A 23,259-nucleotide genomic window follows, 5' to 3' on the forward strand; every position below is an offset into this window, starting at 1 on the left:
AAGATGATTACGCAAATATAACTAACAGATGTTAATGTGGCAAGCAAACCTTAACAAATAATACTTTTGATTTTTAATATAAGAACTAGATAACTAGTTTATGAATATCAAAAAAATTAATTATGTTAGTTATTTATAATAAATAGCTGTTATTCTTCTTAAAATATCTCTGTTAATTATGTGCGTTAAAAATACTTAGTGATACAGGCTCCTTATGTGCAACCACGCTATGAGAATTATTTAAAGATAAAATGGATAAATAACATTATAGACAAAAAGGATTAGGGTCTTATATTTAGATTTAAATTGAATCTCTAGCTAGCTCATATATTAAAGATTATAAGTAGCAATAATTTAGTGATAATCTTTTTGCAAGAAATTTTTATCAATAGACTACAAACAATGAAAGAATTTCTTCAAATGCTATATAGTGGAATTATTTCCCCAAAAACTACCGTCAAAGTTGTTCTTGGCTTGAACAACTTCTAAAGATCATCTAAATAAGAACAATTTCTTCAATAAATGTTGTTTCGTGTGCAATTGAACTTCATTTTGGTATGAATAACTTTTAAACTTCATCAGCCTTTGAACAACTTCTTTCCAATCTCTCACCACACAAATACCCCTACAAGAATTTTAATAATGATCATATCATTAGAATAATGAGTTAATCATTATGTAATGATAATAGTAATATATTACATTAATTAAAAAGTGATTAAAGAAAATAAGTAATAATTAATTTTTATAAAATTAATAATAAATAATAATTAAATTGACATGAACAAAAAATAAGAATTAATTTACCTAACAAATAATGACTCCCAATGCCACATCTTGGTCTCCTCCATGCATGCTGTGGTTGTTGTTTGTGAAAGACCCCAAATTAGCACTGCCTCATGTTTCTGTTCCGGACTTGAGGTACATCGATTGGGGTGAGCTGCGAATAACGGGTTTCGAAGAGGTCGTGTTTGATAAGGATAATACCATTACTGCTCCTTACTGTTTGACCCTTTGGCCTCCTCTTGCTTCTTCGATGGAAGGTTGTAAATCGGCGTTTGATCCTGATATTGCTGTCTTCAGTAACTCTGCTGGTAAGTGTAGTATGAAGCTAGTTCAGAATTGGAGCTGTAAGGTATTCTATAAGCTATGAAGTAGCTGTAGCTATACTTCAAAGAAAGAATCTTGTTGTCAAATAGATATGGTACTTAGATTATTTATAAACACCGTATATTTCATCCTGTGGATCTTGGAGTGCTGGTACCTCTAAGCCAATACGTATCTAAAACACTTATATTTTGTTGTTTGAAGTGCGTCTTCCATTTCCTGTCTGTATCAGTGTCAATATTGGTGCTTTTAGGCATGAAGCAATTTGTTCTGAATTCTTCGGTACGGGCATGTTGCTTACAGGACTTCTGTTATGTTACTTGTGTCTGATGAATTAGGACTTCATGAGTATGATCATGATGGTTTCAAAGCTAAGGCGCTTGAGGAGGCAATTGGGATTAGAGTCATAAGGCACAGTAAGTGTTTCTTTTGGGACATGTCTCCTGTCTTTAAACGTTAGACGTGAAATATTCATTTGGATTGTCAGTAATAAAGTATTGTTGGTGTTGATGTCTTTATATATTTGCATGCCTTAGGGGTGAAGAAACCAGCTGGATCAGCCGATGAAATTGAAAAGCATTTTGGTTGAGTCCTCACAACTAATCATGGTAAAGAAAAATTTAGAATACTTCATTGTCACTTAGTTTTGTTTCATATTTTGAGAATTCTTGTCCCAGCATGAGTATATTGTGGCAGGTGGGTGATCGGCCCTTCACTGACATTGTTTATGGCAATCGAAATGGGTTTCTTACTATTTTGACCGAACCGTTTAGTCTTGCCAGGGAGCCATTTGTTGTTCGACAGGTTTGCTTCTTATGATACGTAGCTTTTCTTAGGTGCATTGTAATTTTCCCTGTTTATTATTATCTTTTGACTTCTGTTTTGAAGAAGAAAATTTTTTAATAAAAGAGAAATGAGACAACTCTGTATGGAGTGTTTTATGGGAATGAAGGAAACAGGGAAAAAAAACAGAGAGAAAACCATTGAGCAAAAATCCTATTCTGCCTCCTTCAAGAGACAGTTAATGGAACTGAGTACTAATAATATCAAAAGTATAAACCGCGAGTAGACTAGGAAGGAAACCTTGTTTCCAATCATATGTGAAGTTCGATAATGGTTCTTAATTAGCACAACCCAAGTTATTGCTCTCTGCAAATGATGCATATCTACAATTATTTGCCAAAGGCAAACACATTAAAGAATATTTATGTATGTCAATGTGAACCAAGTGCAACAAGCTCTTTTGCCCCCTTTCCTTTGTTTCAGCTTCCTGATGTTTAGAAATTTTTTGTATTTCATTCTTGAAATATGTTGTTTCGTATGTGGTATCTTGTTCAAATTTTCAGTATGTCCCTTATTTACAAGTTCATCTTTGTCATAGTTACCAATGTTAGCATTAGATTTGCTTGCTTTTGCAGCATAATCACATGTTACCATTTCATTATACATGAACACACGGACACACAGACACACACAGACACCCAAATACACATATATTATCAATTAGTTATTTACAAATGGGAATCCATCTTGTCATTTCATGATCAGTACTTCTTGACCTTTCCTCAATCTTCACTAACCGTTTGTTTGTACAAATATACCTTTATAGTTCTTCAGTTGCATCTTTCCATTTCATTTATCAAGTGTCTCCATTGAAATAATTGAGACTATGTGCTGGAGATAATGGTCACACTTTGGCATCAGCGGTGCATTCACTTACTTATGGCTATATTGCTGTTCCTGTGGTTGGTCTTGTCAGTTGAAGGTGCAAATCCCTGATTGCTAATGCATAGATTATTTACATGTTAGTGTCAATTCATATTTAGGTGCTATGTGTCATGTTTTTCTCTATTCACTGCTAAGTCCTTGATTGCCAATGCATAGATAATTTACATGTTGGTGTCAATTCGTGTTTAGGTGCTATGTGTAATGTTTTTTCTCTATTCACTGCTAAGTTATATATTTAAAAAAAAAAAAAAAAATCCTGTGTTGTAATTTGATTGAAAAACACAACAGCAAAAACCAAAGTATTGCACCGGGTTTTTTATTTATATGTTATTTGTGATAGCGTGACTGATGACAGGTGAGGAAACTGGAAACTTCCTTTGTAAATCATTGGCGTGGAAGAGGTTTGGAACCACCCTGTCACAAACTATAGCCTGACCCAATGCTTTGCGTGGAAGAGCCTCCTCCCCCTCAGTAAAACTGGAACCAAATCCACATAATTTTCCACAATGCTACTCTACACTACAGGAATCCATCATTGTCAATATCTTTTGATTGATTGTTTTTTTTGAGCAAAATCTTTTGATTGATTGTTGATGACATTAGATTCACACCAAAGGAGAATCTTCTTTTTGATAATAGAAAGCCAAATGGAGTGAGCCAAAAAAAAACAAAGGCTTAACTTCATCTCCTCTTCTTTTGTTCCTTTTCATTTTGGAGTCAATTATCTCCTCTTCTTTTGTTCCTTTTCATTTTGGAGTTATTTTCGACTCAGGCCTTTGTTACGCACCCAGCAGGTACGTCCTTCAGTAAAATTAAAGGGAAAAGTTAACTAATTTCACCATTACCTTTTTTTTTTTTTTGGGTCAAAACTAATTTCACCATTGTTGAAGTGGTAGTTGATCTTCTTGTTAAAACAAAACGTGATTTTTCAATTTTGCCCTTCGTTGGAATCGAATTACAATGAAGTACTTCCTCCCGTCCTATATATAAGTTTCACTTTTGGAGATGAGTTTGGTTCAAAATATAAGCTTTATTTTTTGTGTTTGCTTAAGCATTTATTACTTTTTTCCCTTCTATTTTGCCCTTAGCTGAGTATATTTAGTATTTAGTCTCTCTCATTAATTCCTTTGGAATTTCTCCAGACAAATTGAAATGGGTCCCACCATTTCAACGCGTGTGTGTCTATAAACATTCACACACACACACACATATAAAATGTAAAGACTTCATTGAGGCCATCATACTCGAACTCACTTACCACAATGGCGAGCTTCGCTTCACAAATATCTTTTCTTTTGTTGTTTCTGTTATTTGCTCCAACATTAAACAGGGCAATCAGTTGCAATGAAAATAATCGAAGTCTGCTTTTCATCATCAAACAAGGAGTGGTCGATCCAACCAACCAACTCTCATCATGGTTGAATATCAACAACAAATTTTCCTCGAGGTAATAAATTAGCTGCCCTGATTTTTTAACCATTGTTATTATTTTAATGAAATTTCATTTTCCTTTTTCCATTGCATCCTTTTCTACTTACCAAAACAATTTATTCTTAGCTGATTTTATTCTATCGTGTTTATTTTTCAATATGGGATGCAAGTGAAATAGCTATCACTACTCTGATCGTTCCTCTCATTCAAATATTGAGTTCTGATTCAAGGAATAAGCTGAGGAGTGCTGTTACGCGTGTCTAGGACTCAGATGTTGCCTATTGAATGACCTTTTGTTATTTTAAATTTAGTGAATTGTGGGAAGAGAATATGCTGTCATAATAGTTGTTACTGAGTAGAGTATGTGCGTCTCATATTGTTAAGAAACTTTTGATAAATAGTGTTTCATGTGGATTGCTCTGTTTGACATACTTGAGATGCTCTGTTTCATATTGGGTTATTCTGTACGAAATAACAGAGTCATTAACAGATAATAGGGTTTGAGAGATCCCTTAATTACACTTGAACTCTTGTATTGATTAGTTTTTGGACTTGGCCGTTCTACATGATAATCGGTCCCACTATTAAACAATGTAGCATAACAGTGCGTTGTTTTTTTTTTTTTTGGTACAAGTAATTAATTTTGTAGTTAACAAGTAGATGTAGCTATCAACTGGTCAAAATGAGTAATAAAAACAAAACTTAAGATATATTCCCTACCTTATCTCTTCTTGAACGGGAAAATCGGTAAAAAGAATTACATTATTAGCATTTCCTATAATTTATTAAACCTCTAAGATTGATTGTTCCAATTACATGGCACAATTACTTGCTTGTTTGGGCACAGTAAGGGAGATTAATATCAATATAAAACACAAATTTTAATATTTCCTGCCTAATCTCTCCTTGAAAACAAAAATTAGCAATTAGCATTGTATTGGTCAATCTTATTTCCTACACAATCTGATGAGCGCCGACTGTAAATATAAGAGGAGAATGACATTTTTATGGGATTATATTTACAACTGGTTCTTAGTGCAAATTTAAAACTAAAATTTTGTGATTTACAATTGAACGTGTCTAAATTTAGGCGTAATTGGAAATTTTTTTTTTTTTGCTAAAGCATAAGTATTCTCTTATTGGAAGTAATCCTATTTGAGGCATTGTCAGGCACTAAATATGGACACCTCTCCCAGTAGAGATTCGAATCTTGGTTCACCACATTGTAGGAGACTAGTCCCTTTCGCTAAATCCAACCCGTTGGTGGCGTAAGTGGAGGTTTTAATATGGTGTTTGCAATATAAAAATTAGCCCAAAAAAACAAATGGCTTCTTAGTCGAGATTTTTGTTTAGTTTTAGTCCAGAGTAAATTGGTCCAAGTTTTTAACCCAAAAAAAAACTCCAACCATGATGGTCAGCTTCACTTCAAAAACTTCATTTGTTTTCTTGTTTCTTTTGCTTGCAACAACATTCGATAGAGGCATATGTAAGACCAACAATGCGAGTCGTTGCAACGAGAATGATCAAGGACCACTCTTGATCTTCCAACAAGGAGTGGTGGATACTTTAAACAAACTCTCTTCATGGACTAGTCATGAAGATTGTTGTTTGTGGTCCGGAGTTCTGTGTGATGTCAATGGCAGAGTTGCAGAGCCATAATCGATTTGACTCCGTGAGTATTCCTCGACGCCATGTCTGCGAATCTTCTTCTCTGCTTCAACCAGATCTTTCACATAATTATCACTTGTGAATAAATGATTCTTTAGGGATAAATCCCTTTAGGGACTCAAATTCAGAGTATTGATTCTTGGTGTTTTGTTGGCAATCTTCAACTTTGTGGAGACCCTCTTCCAAGTAAGTGTAACAAGAAAGAAGAAGTTCACAACTTAAAGGCGGTCGAAGAAAATGAAGATGACACCTTTCTCTAGACATTGTATCTTGGGATGGGAGTTGGATTTGCAGCAGGCTTTTGGAGAGTTTGTGGTTCTCTCTTTCTCATTAGAGCATGCAGACATAGATTTTTCCGATTATTTGACAGTTTGTTTCATCAACTTTATGTCAATGTGGCCCTGATGCTTAAACATTTTCGGTCGAATATTTGGGACAAATTAAGTTGCTATTGAGGCAATGGATTAACTATCATATATTTCAAAAAAAAAAAAAAAAGTCGTCTCTCTCATTTATTTGCATGAAAGTTTATCTTCTTTTAGTTAAACAAATTTAGTTCTTAACTGGTTTTTTCTTATGTTCTTTATTGTTCGATATGTTTTGTCTTTGGGACGCAACTGTAGTATGAAGCAGTGGGTGCGACGCTTTGAAGACTGATCTATATATCTACAACTTTTCCAGTGCCTTTGTCCCAAATTCAAGTCTCATATTCTGCTTCGGGGAATTATAGCCAGGAAGCTTTGCTGCAGTTACCCTTGGCTAAGAGCTTTAATGTTTCCTTCTAATTAATGCCCTTTCTTTATTTTAAATTCAGTGAAATAGCGACAAAATAAGAGTTTGTAATAATGGTTTATCAGAACATCTGTGACTGTGTGTACTTATGCCAGTTTCTTTTTCAATGGAATTGCTGATAAGGATTACTTCAAAGTTCAACATGAGGCCAGAATTGCTGATAAGAGAGACTTGGATATGATTATTAGTAATAATTATTGCTCCAGTTAATTCATAAGCTGCTGAAATCTATATTAATCCTCCGGTTTCTTCTGTTCGTCGTCACTCTGATTGACTTGTTTGGTGTGTGTTTCGAAACAAGCGGCATAGGAGTGTGTGGCACAGAATAGTTAGTGGTGAATTGTGAGAAGAGAATATGTTGTAATAATGGTCACCAGTGTGCGTCTGGTCCAGTCAGCACCCTGAAAGATTTTTCTAGAAACATTCAATATCTTAAAATAATTTTAGGTTTTAGTAACACTGTGCTAAGTATATTTTTGGGATACTAAGTATTACTAAAAAAATATTGTAGAATGTTGAGTGTACCAAAAAAAATTATTTCAGAATACAGGGTATTACTGAAAAAAATATTTTAAGATATATTATTAAAATTAATATAATTTAAAGAAATTATATGTATGTTTACACCGGAAAAAATTATACTCCTCCGGTTCTTAATATAGGACCTAATTCTTGAGTTGGTTTTGATCTTACATATAAGACCCATTTATCATATTTATCAATTTTTTCTAAATTACCCCTATGGATACTCCCTCAACCATAATCAAATAGAAGAGGGAGAGGGGTATTAAGAAAGATGATTATGGTATTTTAGGAAAAATGTATCACTTTTCTTATAATTAACTAACTTACCTAACTTCCTTAATCTAATCAAATTAGTTAAATGAGTCTTATATTAAAGACCGGAGGAGTATATTCATACAAAATTCTAATTAGTATGCTTGACCTTGTAGAGTGGATTGTCTCTTTTACGCTATTAAATCACGTGTTGTCGACGAAAAAAAAACAAAAGAAGGCGAAACACGTGGGACGGAGGAGGGAGCCTGTGGGAAAGGGAGGACCAAAGACAAACGGCGGTTAAGCCGATCAGTCTCCCTTTCCCACTTGCAACACGCCACTCAATGCTTCACTTCTCCCTTACCCATCATATAGACATATTGCAAAATTCATAGTATAAGATTCATGCTTTATAAATAATATTTTTTTTCATAAAATTTAAAGGAGAATGAGAGGACTTGCAGCAGATTTACCACGTAGTTTCTGATTTTCCAATATATATATATATATATATGATGCAAAGACTTCTCAGGCCACTATGCTCAAACTTACCACAATGGCTAGCTTCGCTTCACAAATTTCCTCTGTTTTGTTGTTTCTGCTATTTACAACAACATTCAACTGTGTGATCAGTTGCAATGAAAGTGATGAAAGGCTGCTTTTAATCTTCAAACAAGGAGTGGTTGATCCAAAAAACCAACTCTCTTCTTGGAATACCGAAGAAGATTGCTGTTTATGGGAGGGAGTTTACTGCAACAACATGACCGGAAGAGTCACAGAGCTTTCTCTTTTCAATCATACATTGTGAGGTGACATTAATCTGTGTGTACTTCAACTTGAATTCCTCAACCACTTAGACCTAAGCCACAATGACTTCAAAACTGTGAGTATGCCACCACGCCAAATCTCCAAATCTCCTTTTGATGCTCACAAATCTCACAACCAATCACTTCCTACTCTTTCCAATCACTCAAGAAGTTTCTCTGTTGCTTTGCGTTATCTTGACTTGTCATATAATTATGGTTTAGTCATAAATGACCTTCATTGGCTTTCCCAACTTTCTTCCTTAAAATATCTTGACCTGAGTCATAGTTACATTGGAAATGATACCAAATGGCTCTAACATATAGCCATGCTTCCTTCACTTTCTGAGTTACGCTTGTGGGATTGTAGACTCACTGATTATGCCAATTTTACATCACTTGAAGTTCTTGATCTTTCTAATAATAATTATATGGTGAAGTCAAAGTTACCTGATTCATTTTTTAATATCACCCATCGCATCTATTATCTTGACCTTACTTATTGCAATCTCTATGGCCAATTAACAAAGTCCTTGCTCCATCTTCAGAACCTCAAGTATTTAGATTTGAGATATAATAATCTCAACGGATCAATTCCAGACTGGTTAGGCCAATATGAGCGGTTACAATACTTGGATATTGGAAGTAATTTGTTTTATGGTGTAATTCCATCATCTCTTGGAAATATTTCTTCCCTGCTCCACTTAGGCTTGTCCAACAATCAATTGAACGGCAATCTTCCAGAAACCTTGGGACAACTTCATTAGCTTAAATCAATTAGACATTGGGCACAATTTCTTGGTTGGTGTTCTTACAAAAAATAATGTTGCAATAACTCGCATTTAATGACCACTTAAAGGATATTCCATTGAAAAAGAAAGTGACATAAGTACACACGGGTATTCTAATAAACCATTGTTACAAGCTCTTATTCTATCACTATATCACTAAATTTAAGATAAAGAAAGGGCATTAATTAGAAGGAAACATCAGAGCTCTTAGCCAGATGTTGTAACTGCAGCATAGCAACCTAGTTATTCCCTGAAGCAAAACATGAGACCTGAATTTGAGACAATCTCACCAATTCATCATACTCGCGTGTTGCTGTGCATATGATTTGAGCCAAGTTTGTTATTTAATGTTTATTATGTTTAATAGCTGAGAGATTATATTATTTGATTAAGTAACCTACCAAGGCATGACTCTCTGTTATTTCAAACAGTATATACCACAATGGAGCAGAGCACCTCAAATGTCAAAACAGAATGTTGTTATTAGATTGTTTGATATTTGATATTTGATTTGATTCACTGTGTTCCAAGTTTCAAGCTTTGATACCTGAAATCTTTAAATACAGAGACATATAATATCTTTCTATTGTGTACATTCATATATCACACGGAACACCATTCATCAAAAGGTTTCTTAACAATATGAGACACACATAATTGTTATTACAACATGTTCTCTTCTCACAATTCACTAAAGTTCAGATAACAACAGGACAACTGATAGGTTTGATCATGCTTCGCTGCAGCAGAACTCATTATTCCTTGAAGCAGAACTCGGTATTTGAATAACGATCAGAGTGGTGATAGCTATTCCACTTGCATCCGATAGGCAAACCATATTGAAAAGTAAACAAGATATAACATAATCAGCTAAAGAACAATATTTTTTAAGTAAAGGAAGCTAATTTAAATAATAACACTTGAAAAATCAAAGAAGCTCATTTATTACCTCAAGGGATATCTGTTACTAATACTCAGCTGAAACTTTGAAGAAGAGAGCCCAGGCAACATAAAGTTGATCCGCCAAGTGATCATACCATCAGAAAAATTTGTATCTCCATGCTCTGACGAGGAAGAAAGAAGCACAAGCTCCCCAAAAACCTGCTGCATATCCAACCCCCATACCACGATACAATGACTTTAGAAAGCCGTCATCTTCATCTCCTTCGGCTAGCTTTGAGTCATGAGTTTCTTCTTTATTATTGCACTTATTTGGAAGAGGATCTCCACAAAGTTCAGGATTGCCAACAAAACTCCAAGAATCAAAACTCTGAATTTGGGTTCCCAATGGAATTTGTCCAACGAAATTGTTGTATGAGAGGTTCAAATATTCAAGAAAAGACAAATTGGATATTGTTGAAGGAATTTCTCCAGAAAGTTTGTTGTAGCTAAGATCAAGAGATTCCACTTTCATGCCTCCAATTTCTTTGGGAATTTTCCCAGTCAAATAGTTTCGAGACAAGTTCAAGGATTGTATTTGACTGTTACTAATTAGTTCTTCAGGAATTTCTCCACTCAAACTATTAGCAGAAAAATCAATAACGCCACTCGTAGAATATAGAAGACGTTCAAATGATCGGTAGTCAAATTCTCTTCCTTTCATAAATATTTTCATGATTTCATTAGGCAACAAGTCAAAATCAGGTGGAGACGTCCTGCTAAGTAGGCAATGAGGTATGGATCCTGAAAGCTTATTTTCAGCCAGATCAAATATTTGCAAACCAGAAATGTTGCATAATTGGACTGGAATATTGCCTACGAATTGATTGGCCCTCAATTTAATAACTACCAAATATTGCGCCATGGGATTTGGCAAACTTCCAGAAAATTTATTTTGTTCTAAAATGAGGTAATTCATATAGGTCCAATTCAGCATGTCTAACGAAAATTTGCCGAAGAAACTATTATTACCCAAATCCAACAAATGAAGATTCAATGAAGCCAGTGAGGGAGGAACTTCACCTATCAGCTTATTACTCCCTAAATTAAGGTAAGCCAATTGTTTCCAATTGGCCAAGCAATCAGGAAGTGCTCCGCCCAAATGATTATATGATAAGTCTAAGTATCGCAACACGCTCTCTCCCTTGCTCTCTAGTTGGCACAATAATGAGAAAATAGATCCTGACAAAAAGTTGTGAGATGCGTCAAAGTAAGAGATATTTACTGATAGTGAGACGTTGGATATGTCATCACTAATCCAGTTGTTTGAGATATCAATATGATCGATTCCTACAACAAAGCTCCAAAATATATCTGCATCAATTTTTGAAATCCCAGATCTCGAAATATCTAGCAGTCTTAAAGACCGTTGTGTGTATAGCCATGATGGAACATTAGGACCTATGCTTGTGTTGCTCAAATCCAACGCCTCAAGTTGAAATGGTGGGACCCATTTAGGATCAAAGTCAAATTCAAAACTTGTTGAGCTTAAGTCCAATGATGTTAAATTTGAGAAATTGGTAAAATTCATTTCAGAAAGAACACCTATCCACGAATTGTCACTGATGCCTAAATGATATAATTTACGGAGTTGTCCCAAGGTTTCTGGAAGATCCCCGTTCAATTGATTGTGGGACAATTCTAAGTAGAGCAAGGAAGAAATATTTCCAAGAGATGATGGAATTATGCCATGGAACAAATTCCAATAGAAATCCAAGTATTGCAAGTGTTCATATTGGCCTAACCAATCTGGAATTGATCCTTCGAGATTATTAGACGCTAAATATAAAAGCTTGAGATTTTGAAGATTGAGCAAAGACTTTGGCAATGGTCCATAGAAATTGCATCCACGAAGGTCAAGATCATAGATGTGATTGGTGATATTAAAGAATGAATCAGGTAATTTTGACTTCATCATGTCATAGTTGAAAGAAAGATCAAGAACTTCAAGTGACGTAAAATTGGCATAATCGAGGGAAGGAAAATCTCTTAATCCGCATTGACTCAAGTGTAACCCAGAGAGTGAAGGAAGCATGACTATATGCTGGAGCCATTTGGTATCATCTCCAATATCACTGTAACTAAGGTCAAGATATTTTAAAGAAGAAAGTTGGGAAAGCCAATGAAGGTCATTTATGACTAACTCATAATTATGCGAAAAATTAAGATAACACAGAGCAACAGAGAAACTTGCTGAGTGATTGGAAGGAGTAGCAAGTGATTGGTTGTGAAATTTGTGAGCATCAAAGGGAGGTTTGGAGATTTGGCATGGTGGCATACTCACAGTTTCAAAGTCATTGTCGCTCAAGTCCACGTGGTTGAGAAATTTAAGTTGAAGCACACACATATTAATCTCACCTCCTAATGAATGATTGAAGAGAGAAAGCTCTGTGACTCTTCCGGTGATGTTGTGGCAGTGAACTCCCTCCCATAAACAGCAGTCTTCTTCAACACTCCAAGATGAGAGTTGGTTGGTTGGATCGACCACTCCTTGTTTGAAGATGAAAAGCAGACTTTGATCATTTTCATCGCAACTGATTACCCTGTTTAATGTTGTTGCAAATAACAGAAACAACAAAAGAAAAGATATTTGTGAAGCGAAGCTCGCCATTGTGCTAAGTTTGAGTATAATGGCCTAATGAAGCCTATATATGATATACCTATATATACCGGAAAATCTGAAGTAATAGACAAAAATTTAAATGCTTAAAAATTTATAACCGCATGATTTTCATTCTGAAGTCCAATAGCTTAGTTCTTTTTTAATCTAAAAATGCTTGCAAACAAAACAAATCCTTTTTGGGCTCAATGAATGGCATGGAGCTTAATTATTATATTTTATACTTGTATTAATTACCGAAAGGAGCATATATACAGACACATATTGAAGTGAAAGTGAATTAATTTTATTTTTTTTCGTTTTACTCCAGATATGAATAAATTAATTGAGATCATTGAAATTTGAATAACTATACATGCGCTGTAGTTTGATTTTTTTTATATAAGAAATTGGACAAAATTTGGCGCCAAACACACCACAAATTAAAGTCATACCTCTCTAATTCAAGTCATATTATAGGTTGAAACAACAAAACAAATGAAAGTTGCAAAACGAAACTGTCATCCTGATTTGCTTCTGTAGAATGAACTCAATTAAGCCTTTATTTAGAAGGTCAGGATGTTTATAAGTTGTGACAAGTATTGCAAACAAACTGCAGCTTAAAAAATATTGGAAAATCAAAATAACCACATCTTTTTTTTAGTCAGGTCTTCTAATACTTCTAGGTCTTTGCATCTTTCCAAAGAAAAGTTGAAACATTAATAAATTCATTTTTCACAACCAAAGTAAAAGTTTCTTAAACAACAAAATAAAGATTTTTTTTTTCCATGACATATAATATAAATAGACCATTCACTTAGAGGTGATATGCGAATACAACTTTTAGCTATTTAAAATTTTAAAAAAATACATCCTATAAATTGTTAATTAGACATGTTGTGTTCAGTTCATATTATTATTAACAACATCAATGACAACGTGTCGTGGAGATACTGCACACAATAATATATATCTTGAAATTCATCAATAGTTTGGGGGCATGTTTTTTCATTTCAAAACGAGAATTTTTGCAAATTATTGAAAGGCAACTCAAATATTTATTTATTGAAATAAAAATAATTAGTATTATTTTTTATTTTAGCTATGAAATGAACAAATTAATTAATTATATATAATCTTGGAATAAATATCCATTATTTTTGCATCATAAGTTTTTTTCCGGTCAAGCATCATAAGTTTGATTTATATGGAAATTTCTTTACGCGGACAAATTTCTCAAGTAATAATATATTCTTTTTTATAAAAATAAATACTACGTTCCATATGTCCTTCGTTTTAATTTTCAAATGTTTTCCACTGGCGTGTAATTTGCTTTCTTATTGTCAAGTCTACTAATAATATTTCCAAGTCTTCCTGTCTTATTGTGCCATGGGTGGCGTATTTATTGCAAGTGGGAAAGGGAGACTAATCGGCTTAGCCGCCGTTTGTCTTTGGTCCTCCCTTTCCGACAGGCTCCCTCCTCCGTCCCACGTGTTTCGCTCCCCCCCCCCCCGGCACACCGGCACAACACGTGATTTCTTCAATAGAAATCGTGCCATGAATCCAATTTCTCCACAACATGTTTCCTGCCTTGTTTTCTTATTTTTTTCAATTTCCAAAACCAAGTTGAATTACTGGATATTTTTAACTACATCTTTTCTTTTAACATTGTGAATAAGAAAATACCAGATATAATCTGTTATGTGCTTAGATCCTTTTAAATTTGGTAGGTGTTAGGGAAAAACTGGGGGCAATTACGTATAAAAATATTGAGGGCCAAGAGCTCAGTGATTTTTTATTGTAAAAATGTTTTCGTAAACAAACCAAACCCTATATTATGACTTATAAATAAAATAACTTATTATCATTTATTTTATATCATTGTTAATTATTGAATGATTATACTCAGACACACTCACTCACGTCTTGAAGTCAAAGTAAATTAATTTTATTTATTTATTTTAGTCCCGAAATGAATAACTTAATTCAGATCATTGAAATTTGAATAAAAATTTGTGCTCTGAAGTTTGATTTTTACACATAAGAAATTGGACAAAATTTTAGTATGACCCGAAAATAATAAAACCCTATATATCATTTTTTTAATCAGATTTAATATAAGCCAAAAAAATCACAAAAATTCCATGTGAAATCCATAAAATTAATTACATATGGCTCTTTGAACCCCATATTTTGTGCTATTTGTGAACAACTAGGTCAAGTTGTTTATGTCTATTATATAAAGTTCTCAAATTATACATGGACATGTGTCTATTTTTGTTTCTTGTAAATTTATAATTAAATATTAAATGCTAATATTTTAAAAATAAGACATATGACTATATATGATTTGGGCACTTGACCTAATGAATATAAGTAATTTGATATAAATGTTGTATTCCTTCTTCTTCTTTATTTTTTCCCCCTTTTTAGCTTATTTATTGCTAGTTATTTCTCCTTTCCTTTCCTTTCCTATTCACATGCCTTCCAAATACACGTGAGTGGATATATATAAATAAAATTAAATACCTTACCTTTAAAACTTACTGTACATTTAGGCTTTTATAGGTCCAAAGGGAAATTGATCTTATATACAAAATATTGAACTGACGTATAAATTTAATCATTTATGTTTTCTTCAACTCTATTTCAAATAAATTATATACATACACATAATGTAGGTTGTCCCAAAATAAATATTGTAGAAAGCATTCATTCATTATCTCTAGTCCAAACACACAACAAAATTATATACCTCTCAAATTCAAATTAGATTATATGTTAAAATAACAAAACAAATGAAATTTTCAAAATGAAACCGTCATCATGGTTTATTTATATTACATGGTCGCGATGTACATAAATTGTGAAAAATGAAAATCATTACAAAAAAAGTGGTTATTAGAAAATATTGGAAAAAGCACACAAACATTTAAATGGCTAAAAAAATCTATAACCATTTTTTTTTTATGATCAAGTCTTCTAATACTTCCAAGTCTTCCCATCTTTTTGAGAAAAAACTGGAATATTAATACATTCATTTTCATATCATTTTTCATTCTTATTCAATTTCCACAGCCAAATCGTTCGAAACGCTTCAAAAAGATAAAAGTCGCTTAAGCAACCAATTAAAGGATTTTTTTTACAATTCAATTAGAGGTTTTCTAGAAATACATCTTTTAGCTTTTGAAATAAGAAAAATATCCTTTAAATTATCATTTAGACTTTTTATGTTTAGTTCACATTATAACAACATCAATGACTTGTGGCGTTACAGAGAAACTGCACACAATCATATAAATCTTGAAACGATTATTTGTGGGATGTTTTTAATTTCAAACGAGAATGTTTGCAAATAATTAGCTTTTGAATTAATGAATTTCTGAAGAGACCGGAGCTGCCATTGCTTTTCAACGACCCATTAAAAAGAAAAACAATAAAAAGATAAGGGAATAAAAGAGAAGGAAAGTAAATTACACGCTGGTGGAAAAAAATTAATTCATCAACTTAGTGGGATGGTATATTCTTTTTCATCGTCTTCTAATTTTTTTAATGGCAGCTTTTGTCTCTTGGGAAATGTAATCCGAAAGCTAAACTAAAGTTAATTTTAAAAATTGTCAGGAAGGTCTTAGAAGTTGATTAACCTCACCATAGTGAGTGGGGGAAACACGCAATGACCAAATAATGTGATGTTTTATTTATTAACATTAATAATTAATTAAGAAAGTTATGGAAGTCATCAACTATACTATCCCAATAACATGAATTTTTCCCCTCAGCGTGTAATTTACTTTTACCCCCCCCCCCAAAAAAAATGTCCTCTCTAATTATTTTAAGAATTAAAGGACATTTGCCTTTGGACTATTTCGCGGGTAGCATTAATTATTAGCATGAACTATTAGCAAAGCAATATTGCCCATTTAAGAGTCAAAATCATTAAAGTATCGCCCCCTGTCTCACCACATTAATATTGACTGTTAATCTTACATTAATTTTAGATTAAAGAGAATTTTTACATTAATATAAAAACTAGTTTGGAGATTAAATTTGATCATGAGTATTATATCTTAATATACTTTATATCTTATATTTATTATTTTTCTTCCAATTAATTTCTGTAACTTATAATTTAATGTTTTACAGAATGTTTGTTATAATTAACTAATTTATTTGATTTTTTTAATTAAATCAAATTATTTAAGTAGGTCTTATATTAAAGATTGGATGTATTAATTATCCTAATCAACAGAGTCATAGATTGAATCATACCAAGATTTATATTTTCATGCTTTTCTTTCATATTGTAATTTGTTTTCTGAACATAGAGGAGGACGGACTTGTAATAAGGGGGGGAAAAAATAACTCACATGCTATATAGTTCAAGTTTTCGATTTGATGGAAAATCCTCTTCGGGTCCCTCCTTTTCAGCTTGGCAAGATTTATTGTGAGAACATTAGGAACAATTTTTTATTAATTTTTATTCTATCCATTCAGTTATACAATTTAACATCAAAATTTCCCATCTATATCATCTCCTCTTTATATATATAATTGTCTAAATATTGAAGTCGTCTTTTCAACTAATAATCGGACGCCATGGTGGATTGTTTATTGGGTGAAGAAAGAGGGACAATTTTGTTCACAAAAGACAAATCAGCGTATGCATTAACACAAAATTGACTAACGTTACTAATAGGAGTGAAGTTCAGTAGAATAAATTAGTCTCTCATAACATGGTGAACTAAAATTTGAATCCTCATCAAAAGAGATGTTCACATTTAATGTTCGATAATATCTCGAATAAAATTATATCCAATAAAAGGGTACATATGCGTAGCAAAAAGAAAAAAATAACCGACTTTAATGTGTATCACTAATAGTATTGGGCCCAGTCTGTATCATAACTCTCTACTCACTAGTCCTTAATTAAAATAAGAGTAAAATACTCTAACCTCCCTTGTATTTTGTCTTAATTACACATGTTTTTTTTTCTATTTTGAAAACATACACTCAAATCCAAACTTTTAACTCCGTTAAGAATATTTCAAAAAGATTTTTTTTAATTCAAATTTATCTTGAAATACTTTCTATTTGCTAAATTATCCTTCATAATACTAAATTCCACAATCTTGATTAAAACTATATCAAAGAATTTAAGATTTTATCCTTTACCTTAATTTTATTTTTTTATTTTTAAAAATTGTTGTTTGTTTATTCTTTTTATCGTATTGGGCCAAAAAATTAAGTAACTTAGTTAATGCAAACATAAATTTAAATGATTTATATAAGTTTCCAAACTTGTATAATTTATATTATGTGATAAGAAAATATGCATTCAAAATATTTTTTTAGCCACTTAAAAAAAATCTTAAGTTTTAATATTTGATGAGGAACTAAAATTATATAATTCTATAATATAATTGAAATTAAAAATTTTATAACATATTAAAAATCTTGAAAATACATGTATTATAATTATTTTTTGTTGTATCAAAAATTATTTTTTTTAAATATAAATGTTTAAATAATATTTATGTTGGAGAGGGATATTTTGGTCAAAATAAAAATTTAAATGTCAAATTTAATGGTCAACTAGTAGTTGGATGGATGAAAATTGAATCTTAAAAATATAAGGGAGCTTTGTGTAATATATATCTTAACTTGAAGGGAAGTTTATATATTTTTTCAAAACAAAAGAGAGGTTTCTGTAATTTAAGTAAAATAGAAGAGTAGGTAATATATTTTACTCTTAAAATAATGAAATATTTATAAACAGAATTTTTACATTAATATAAAAACTAGCTTGGAGATTGAATTTGATCATAAATATAAGATCTGAATATACTTTATATCTTATATCTATTATTTTTCTTCCAATTAATTTCTGTAACCTATAATTTAATGTTTTACAGAATGTTTGTTATAATTAACTAATTTATTTAAATTTTTTAATTAAATCAAATTAGTTAAGTAACTCTTATATTAAAAATTGGATGTATTAATTATCCTAATCAATAGAGTCATAGATTGAATCAAACGAGGATTTATATTTTCATGCTTTTCTTTTCATATTGTAATTTTTTGCTGAACATAGAGGAGGACCGACTTGTAATGAGGGGGGGGGGGAATACCTCACATGCTATATAGGCCAAGTTTTGGATTTGATGTAAAATCCTCTTCGGGTCCCTCATTTCCAACTCGACAAGATTTATTGTGAGAACATTAGGAACATTAAGAATAATTTTTTTTAATTTTTATTCTACCCCTTCAGTTATACAATCTAACACCAAAATTTCCCATCCATAACATCTCCTCTTTATTTACACAGTCATATATATATATATATATATAATTTTCTAAATATTGAAGCCACCTTTTCAACTAATAATAGGACGTCATGGTGGATTGTTTACTGGGTGAAGAAAGGGGGACCATTTTAGTTACAGAAAACACATTAACATATGTATTAACACAAAATTGATCAACTTTATCAATAGGAGTTGAGTCAAGCAAAAAGAGCTAATTCCTCATAACATGGTTAACTAAGATTCGAATTCCGTTGAAAGAGATGACCATATTTAATGCTCAACAATGTCTCAAATAAGATTGCTTCCAATAATAGGATACATATACATAATGAAAAAGAAAGAATGACTGACTTTAATTTGCATCACTAATAATATTGGTTCCAGTCCGTATCATAACACTCTATTCACTAATCCTAAATTAAATTCAATGAAATATTTATAATTAATTTCAAAATTTCTTTTGATCTCTTTTACCCTCAATTTATATATTTAACTAATTTAAATATTTTTCGTCATCTTAGAAAATGAGTTAATGTGACGTTGTAGAAAATATGGGATGGAGTACTTGAAATGAGCTGATGTTAAGTAGGCATTAGAAACATGCCCGTGTTGCTCTGCATCTGATTATCTGAGGGAACTTTGTTATTTAATGTTTATTGTATTAATATTTCTCTGGTCCTAAACATAAGATTTATTTTATTATAAATTATATTATAAAATGAATCCTAGAAGTAACTAAGATGTTATTTGAATATCTAGATGTTATTTGAATATCTAGCCAAACATGGCATGATTCTGTTATTTGAAGCTACTCAAATAAACCAAAATGGAGCAGAGCATCTGAAGCTTCGAAATACAATGTTATAAGATCCTCCAATCTTCCACAAATTAGCAGCAAGTTACAAATTAATATCCAACACGTTAACATAATATAAATCTTATCTTACAGACTACAACACTCACATGCCTTTTCGTTTTGATTGTTACGCTTACACCTGAAATCTCAAATACAGACGCATAATATCTTTTTATTTGGTTCAAACTCATGATCGAACTTTAGAGTAACAATCATATATCACATTCAAGACTATTTTCATCAAAGGTTCCTTAACAACATGAGACACCCAGACACACAAGTAACTATTATTACAAAATGTTCTCTTCTCACAATTCACTAAATCTAAGATAACAAAAGGGCATTCAGTAGGCCACGCTATCGGAGTCCTTGACCATGCGAAACAGCAGCAAAGCTCCTTATTCCTTGAGGCAGAACTCAGTATTTGAATCAGAGGAACGATCAGAGTAGGCAAAGCTGCTATTTCACTTGCATCCCATATTGAAAAACAAACAAGATAAAACATAATCAGCTAAGAACAGAATTTTTTTAGGAAATAGAAGAAATTAAAAGGAAAAAGGAAAATACTAACAATATTTGAAAAGTTAAGGCGTAGCTAATTTATTACCTCAAGGGAGATCTGTTTTTAATATTCGACCGAATCTTTTGAGCCAGAGGGTGAAGGCAACATAAAGTTGATCTTTCAAGTGATCAAACCATCGGAAAAATCTGTGTCTCCATGCTCTGATGAGGAAGAGAGAACCACAAATTCCCCAGAAGCCCGCCGCAAATCCAACCCCCATGCCAAGATACAATGACTTCAGAAAGCCGTCGTCTTCATCTCTTTCAGCTGGCTTTGAGTCGTCATGAATTTCTTCTTTTTGGTTGCACTTCTTTGGAAGAGGATCTCCACAAAGTTCACGATTGCCAACAAAACTCCAGGAATCAAAACTTTGAATTTGGGTTCCCAGTGGAATTTGTCCGATGAGATTGTTGTATGAGAGGTTCAAACAAGCAAGAAAAGACAAATTAGATATGGTAGAAGGAATTTCTCCAGAAAGTCTGTTGTAGCTGAGATCCAGAGATTCTAAGTTTTCCAGGGCTCCAATTTCTTTAGAAATCTTTCCAATCAAATGGTTTTGAGACAGGTTTAAGGACCACAATAGAGTAATACTGAATAATTCTTCAGGAATTTCTCCAGATAAGCTATTAGCAGAAAGATCGATAACACCACGTCTAAAATATGGATAAGGTTGGTAGTCTAACTCTCTTCCCTTAGTAAATATGCGCATCATTTCACGAAGAAACAAATATAGGGTGGTGTTATTTGGATTTGTGATGTTGCATAAGCAAGAAGGTATAGATCCAAAAAGCTTATTATCAGCAAGATCTAGTATCCGCAAAGAAGAGAGCATGCATATTCCTAGTGGAATATTACCCATAAATTGGTCGGTCCTTACTTTAAGAACTTCCAAAGATCGTGCCATATACGGATTTGGCAAACTTCCAGAAAAATTATTTTTCTCTAAAATGAGGATTTGCAAATTTGTCCAATTAAGCATGCCTGATGAAAATTCGTCAGAGAAACTATTATCACTCAAATCCAACAATTGAAGTCCCAATGAAGCAAATGAGGGAGGAACTTTACCTATTAGCTTGTTACTCCCCAAACTAAGGAATTCCAATGATTTCCGATTGGTCCAACAATCAGGAAGTGCTCCACTCAAATGATTATTTGACAAGTACAATTCAACCAAGTTGCTTTCTCCGTTACCCTCTAATTGGTACAATAATGAGAAAATAGATCCCGATAAGGAGTTATGTGATGCATAAAAATAAGAGACATTTGTTGATAGTGTGACACCGGATATGTCATCACTAATTAAGTTATCTGAGATATCAACATCTTCTATTCCTGCTACAAAGTTCCAAAATATATCCTTATCAATTGTTGAAATCCCTGATTTAGAAATATATAGTAACCTTAAAGACTGTTGTGTATATAGCCATGGCGGAACATTAGGACCTATGCTTGTGTTAGCCATATTCAATCTCTCAAGTTGAAATGATGGTACCCATTTAGGATCAAAGTGAAATTTGAAACTATTTGACCTTAAGTCCATTGATTTTAAACTTGAGAGACCGGCAAAAAAATTTTCTATAAGAACACCAACCAAGAAATTGTGCCCAATGTCTAAAACAATTAGATTATGGAGTTGTCCCAAGGTTACTGGAATATTGCCGTTCAATTGATTGTCGGACAAGTCTAAGTAGAGCAAGGAAGAAATATTTCCAAGAGACGATGGAATTATGCCATGGAACAAATTGTGATGGATGTCAAAGTGTTGCAACTGTTCAAATTGGCCTAACCAATCTAGAATTGATCCTTCGAAATTATTATACCCTAAATCTAAATACTTGAGATTTTGAAGATTGAGCAAAGACTTCGGCAATTGTCCGTAGAAATTGCATTCATAAAGGTCAAGATGATAGATGTGATTGGTGATATTAAAGAATGAATCAGGTAATTTTGACTTCATCATGTCACAGTTGTGAGCAAGATCAAGAACTTCAAGTGACGTAAAATTGGCATAATCGAGGGAAGGAAAATCTCTTAATCCACAACCACTCAAGTGTAACTTAGAGAGTGAAGGAAGCATGGCTATATGCTGGAGCCATTTGGTATCATTTCCAATGTCACTGCGACTAAGGTTAAGATATTTTAAAGAAGAAAGTTGGGAAAGCCAATGAAGGTCATTTATGACTAAATCATAATTATATGAAAAGTCAAGATAAAGCAGAGCAACAGAGAAACTTGCTGAGTGATTGGAAGGAGTAGCAAGTGATTGGTTGTGAAATTTGTGAGCATCAAAGGGAGGTTTGGAGATTTGGCATGGTGGCATACTCACAGTTTTGAAGACATTGTAGCTCAAGTCCAAGTGGTTGAGAAATTCAAGTTGAAGCGCACACAGATTAATCTCACCTTCTAAACCATTGCCGGAAAGAGAAAGCTCTGTGACTCTTCCGGTGATGTTGTCGCAGTGAACTCCCTCCCATAAACAGCAATCTTCTTTGGCAGTCCAAGAAGGGAGTTTGTTGTTTGGACCAACCACTCCTTGTTTGAAGATTAAAAGCAGCCTTTCATCATTTTTATTGCAACTGATCACCCTGTTGAATGTTGTTGCAAATAACAGAAACAACAAAAGAAAAGATATTTGTGAAGCGAAGCTCGCCATTGTGGTAAGTGAGTTCGAGTATGATGGCCTCAATGAAGTCTTTACATTTTGTGTGTGTGTGTGAATGTTTATAGACACACACGCGTATACTGGAAAATCTAAAGTAAACAAAAACTTAAATGCCTTAAAAAATTGATAACCACATGATATTTCTTATTATCAAGTCTACTAATATTTTTAAGTCTTCCCGTCTTTTCAATACAAAATCGTGTCATGAATAAGAAAATACCACAGATATAATATAT

The 23,259-nt window shown here is 32.7% G+C and overlaps 1 protein-coding gene and 1 pseudogene across 1 annotated transcript; one reads left to right on the forward strand and one right to left on the reverse strand.

Moving 5' to 3' along the window:
* Positions 1–817: 817 nt before the first annotated feature.
* LOC114725929 (uncharacterized) lies at positions 818–3,375 on the forward strand (annotated as a pseudogene).
* Positions 3,376–10,136: 6,761 nt separating this feature from the next.
* On the reverse strand, positions 10,137–23,014 carry LOC114725930 (receptor-like protein EIX2). Its single transcript, XM_028912490.1, has 2 exons — positions 21,949–23,014; positions 10,137–11,581 (listed from the first exon to the last, which is right to left on the reverse strand). The coding sequence occupies exons 1-2, from the start codon at positions 23,012–23,014 to the stop codon at positions 10,137–10,139; spliced, it is 2,511 nt and encodes an 836-aa protein (XP_028768323.1).
* Between the last annotated feature and the right edge of the window lie 245 nt (positions 23,015–23,259).

This window comes from Neltuma alba, unplaced genomic scaffold (assembly GCF_004799145.2).
Source record: "Neltuma alba isolate B1F8T4 unplaced genomic scaffold, ASM479914v2 tig00012309_pilon, whole genome shotgun sequence".
In the NCBI taxonomy this organism is placed as follows: Eukaryota; Viridiplantae; Streptophyta; class Magnoliopsida; order Fabales; family Fabaceae; genus Neltuma; species Neltuma alba.